The following is a 4,921-nucleotide window of genomic DNA, read 5'->3' as shown; positions in this document are numbered from 1 at the left end:
CTTGAATCGTTTTGGTCCAAGATTGTGGCCTGGATTGCGACGTCAGTGTTTATTGGAAGTAGGGATTGCAGTGGATGAGAGTACGAAATCCGAAGGTCTCCGAAAATATGATTCTTGGTTTCAACTAGCTTTTCGGACCGGAGAGGTGTGGGATCTCCAAGACAAAATATTCTCTATGTGGGAGCGGAAAGAAGTCAAGGGGCAAAGATCAAAAAAGGGAAGAATTGATCCACAAGTTGAGATGAAATCAAAGACCACGGGAAAAAGCAACTTGGTAATCGAGGAGTTACCAGAGGACATGAAACTTTTACCTTGGAGATCATTACAAGGTATCAAAGATGATAGATTGTTAATATCCGTGCTATCTCGAGTGGTCGCCAAGGAATTTAGTTTGGACGAGATGGTAACAGACTTGCAAAAGTAAGTGTTTATAGTATACCTTTTCATGAAAGTCTTCAATTATTTTGAATATCTTATTTCTAATTTAATATTGATTGTGCCATCACAAGGTATACATGAAGATTCAAGAGTTGATGATGCAAAAACTGAGTTTACCGACATGGGAAGAAGTTGAACAAGCCTACCCGATAACTTCTTCCTACAAGGCATCGGAGGAATATTTTATTGTATTTAGAGAATGGGTATGTGTCTTTTGAATGTTGATATGTTAGAAAGTAATGTTCCCTGCTAACAACAATGACACTTGCAGAAACCATCAAAATCAAAAAAGAACAACGACAATAATGATGGTATTCCAGCGGCCTTCATCACGCACTTAGAACGTGCGAAATATGAGAAGAGAATGACCAAAGGGAAGGAAATGGAACTGCCCGAGGATTCCGAGACTGTAAAGAGTTTTTTGCATAGGTCCGATCCTTTCAAACAGCTTCATTATAGTGTTTTCAATGGCGAAGTATCCCAGATGCTCGAACTGTTACCGAGAAGGCACTACACTTTGCTGATAGCTGACATACCATATGGTTTCCGTATTGCGGGATCAACATATGATGATGTGCCTTTCAAGTACCCTCAGATCGAGAAAATGGTAAAGGATTTCGCAGAACTGACATTGGCCCCCTTGTGGAGGATAGTCATATTTCATAGCATGGGGCAATCACTATCAGTCACAACAGCTTTGAAGTCCCGTTGTCATGCCACTGAACACATGCATTGGTGCGTTATAGTTCGCTTTTACTCATTACAGTACTTCTTATTATATGTACACGTTTACACCTCTAATACTTGATTTTCTTTCTCTATAGGATCAAAACAAATATTACACGTAGCCCTGGCGATCGAATGGTTAGTGCGGTCGAACATTTTTGTGTGGGCTACTATGATTCAATTACAAAGAAGAAGGCTAGAGCACATGTCAATGAGCGTAACGTGGTTAACTACATCATGTGCCCAGCTGTAACCAAAAAATTAAGACATGTGTCAGGGGATAAAAGTATGGTGAACCCTTATCAAAAACCTCAAAGATTGATCAACCGCCTCATAGAGCTCTTCTCGAATCCAGATGATTGGGTCCTACACTTGTTCTCTGGCACAGGTATAATATATATACTTAATTTCAATCTTGTCTATCAAGTTTAAGATGTTACTTCTTATATATACTTGTTTGTGTTCATGTGACCATTAGGTACAACGACAGCTTGTGCATTGAAGATGTTTAGAAACTGTGTTGCATTGGAGAAGGACCCTGCTCAAGTTAACTTCATCAAAATGAGGATCACAGGAATCTGGGACTGTCCAGATCAGGATCAAGAAGTCGGAGCAAAACACATCAACGAGACAGAGATGTTCCAGATGACTTCACGAGACAGAGATGTTTTTGATAATAAGAGGTTTTTAGTTACCTACGGTTCAAGTCTACTGGTTCCACATAGTATAAATGAATGACGTACATAATTGTTACTCTTACCAATTACATTGTCATGAACTATATGACATTATACAATGAAACTATCGATATACCCGTCCAACAAGTGGGGTACTACTTTATTCCTAAACCAAAAACCACATATTTATAATTACGGTTTATGTAGTTTTACTCTACAATTTGAATATGGATACCAATTTTAGAACTTTATATTGAACCAAGTCTTCAATTGTGCTCCATGATATGCAAATTGACACGAATGTGGACACATATACAATTTAGTAATTGCTAGGTTTTTTTTGTTCTATATTTAACCATCAAGTCGCAAAAGGGGTACGCATGCATCGTATATTTTCGATATCCGGCTAAAATAGGGTACTTTTCTACATCTGGCCAACTATGCCAAAAGAGAATACGACATATTACCTGTTTCAAATGACCCGGTGTTGAGAGGGGATCGCGCGCAAAAAGGAACGAAGTACTGTCGGACTGGCAGAGCTTTTCTTCTCTATCGTTCTCCATAGGTTTCTCTGGCACAGGTTCTCAGGAGGCTGATCCTGCTCCGTGGAACGCCCGTGTGCTTCTAGCAGGATCTCCATCTTGCTCTCCTGTGTGCGTGGGTGATCAGGCGTCGGCATCCACCTCGCCGACCTGGTCGGCTGTAACCGTTCGAGTGATCTGCATACATTTATATACATACGCTAGTGTTCTCAACTCGTGTCTCCTGTGTTGTTGGGCCGCGTCCCCGTGCACTTCTCTATCTATACGTGTGTGAGCCTCTCTCTCTCTCTCTCTCTCTCTCTCTCTCTCTCTCTCTCTCTCCCTCTTCTCACCTATTCCTCGGTCCAAGACCCCAGTGGTCCCACCTTGTTCTCCACGTACGCGCGTAACAACGCGACAACGTGGACCATACGACGCTGTTATACTTGGTGGGGAAGCAGGCGCTAGCAGGAAAATTGGCTAGATGGATGTTGTTGCTCCAGGAGTTCAACTTTCTTATACAACATCGGCCTAGTATGCAACACGATGTAGCGGATTTCCTAAGTTGGATAGATAATGGAGAAATGGTGCGAAAGGATGACGACGACTTTCCTGATGCAGACATCTTGCGGATCGCAACTATAGCGACACGTACGGAAAAAACTTTTCCCGATCATTCGTTGGTTGATGGAGATGACATTCTTTCTGACCACAAGATTACCACTGCCGCAATTAAGGACGGACAAAAAGAAACTATTGGCCGTTTGAAGTCGTAAGTTCTGTTTGGTCGAAGGCGTCTTGTATCACAAAGGTAGCGACGGAATCTGGCGACGCGGAATACGGCAGGATGAGAAGGAAGCGGTTTTACACGAAACTCACTCTAGTAAGGAAGGAGGATACTACGCATGCGATGTTATAGCTCGTAAAGTCTGGCAAGCCGGCCTATGGTGGGCGACTACGCAAAAAGAATGCCACATCAACCAGTGTTGCCGTTGGATCCATTCCAGAAATGGGGACTTGATTTCGTGGGGACGTTTACACCAACAACAGCTTGGACTGGCAATAAATATATACTCGTGGCTATTGATTATTGCACCAAGTGGGTGGACGCGAAAGCACTACGAGAAAATACCGCGGTAGTGACGACGAAATTTCTTTACGAGCACATCTGGTGTCGTTTTGGTTGCCCTATCGAACTCATCAGCGACCAACGAAGCCACTTTCTGAATTCGGTCATCCGAGAGCTGACACAACACTATGCCGTTGTCCACAAGAAGAGCACGCCGTATTATCCACAGGCGAACGGTTTAGCGGAGTCCACGAACAAAACGTTACAAACCATACTAAAAAAGATTGTCAATGAGAACAAAACAGACTGGGATACCAAATCACACCATGCGTTATGGGTGTACCAAACCAACTATAAGACTAGCATACAATCCACACCTTTTCGGCTAGCATTTGGGCTAGAGGCTGTAATGCCAGTTGAATTTCAGGTACCCAGTCTGCGGATTCAGGTACGAGACCGGCTATCAGAAGACAAATCCGAACAAATACAGCTACAACAACTATTTGAACTAGGCGGGACATGATTATGAAGCATGGCCATACTAGAACAAGAGTAGCGTCGGCATAAAGCATTCGTGGACCGACATCGAAATGCGCATGAAAAAGATTTTGCGGTCAGCAAAGCGGTTCTAGTCTTTCAAATACGGATGGGGCAAATGCCAGGTAAATTAAGATTCCGTTGGACGGGGCCGTACTGGATAGTTGGCATAGAAAACGACACGTTTCAACTAGGCACCCTGGTCGGAGAAGTGTTACGACAAAAGGTGAATTGGTTTCAAATAAAACCCTATCTAGGACTGGTGCCACCAAACCTGTTCCACGCCATAAACGACACGGCCAAAGAATACGTGGATTAATTAAAGGGACTCACCTGTATTATAGTGTAACTGTAATATTGTATTTAACCTTTAGAAAAAAAGAGAGAGAGAAGATAGTGAGGCTATTAAAAGGACTTGATGCATGCACAAACTTCTAGAGCAAGAGCACGCGGCACCACGATGGTACACAAGCCAATGAACCCTAGGCCACAAAAAGAGGAAAGAAGAAGGTTTTCTGCACAGTGCAAAAAACAATCTTCAGCCCTTAACCCTCCTCGCTTTCGTCGCTCTCCTCACTCACCCTACTCCCCACCCTACCACAGAGCCCACGCCCGCCATAGCCAGCAAACATCAACCACAAACCACGAATCTCCTCCACCTACGATGACGATCACTATTTCCGCTGCCTTGCGTAGATGGCTCCTCGAAAAGAGACTGGATGGATACATCAAAGTCGCCAAGGCACCTGCTCACCTTGAAGCCCTGGAAATTGCCAGGAAGCTCAACATAGACATGGTCACCAACGCTACCATCTAGAAGAAGCTTGACTTATCATCGATTGGGGAGAAACATTTCGACATCCCTCCTGCGGAAACCCTGCAGAGATATTTAAAGGCATATTCAGTGTCCGCCAAAGCATACAGGACGAAGGAAATCCCTGACCCCTTCTTTC

General features: G+C 43.5%; 1 protein-coding gene across 1 annotated transcript; it reads left to right on the top strand.

Annotated features, from left to right (window-relative positions):
* The first annotated feature begins 496 nt into the window (after nucleotides 1-496).
* Nucleotides 497-1,571, top strand: LOC147857030 (uncharacterized). Its single transcript, XM_087328599.1, has 3 exons — nucleotides 497-641; nucleotides 710-1,173; nucleotides 1,553-1,571. The coding sequence occupies exons 1-3, from the start codon at nucleotides 516-518 to the stop codon at nucleotides 1,569-1,571; spliced, it is 609 nt and encodes a 202-aa protein (XP_087184725.1). The 5' UTR covers nucleotides 497-515.
* The last annotated feature ends 3,350 nt before the right edge of the window (nucleotides 1,572-4,921 follow it).

The sequence above is a fragment of the Azolla caroliniana genome, unplaced genomic scaffold (genome assembly GCF_043228905.1).
Source record: "Azolla caroliniana isolate FFs.n. ecotype wild unplaced genomic scaffold, voAzoCaro1.0.p SCAF_12, whole genome shotgun sequence".
NCBI classification, from domain to species: domain Eukaryota; kingdom Viridiplantae; phylum Streptophyta; class Polypodiopsida; order Salviniales; family Salviniaceae; genus Azolla; species Azolla caroliniana.
The sequence above is the reverse complement of the archived record's forward strand: the minus strand, read 5'-3'. Positions and strand labels throughout refer to the sequence as shown.

What these genes read in the sequence shown, in the direction of transcription:
- LOC147857030 (XM_087328599.1), top strand. Translation starts at nt 516, where the DNA reads ATGAAGATTCAAGAGTTGATGATGCAAAAACTGAGTTTACCGACATGG. An exon ending in TTATTGTATTTAGAGAATGG is followed by an intron (nt 642 to 709) that starts GTATGTGTCTTT and finishes TGACACTTGCAG; the next exon opens with AAACCATCAAAATCAAAAAA.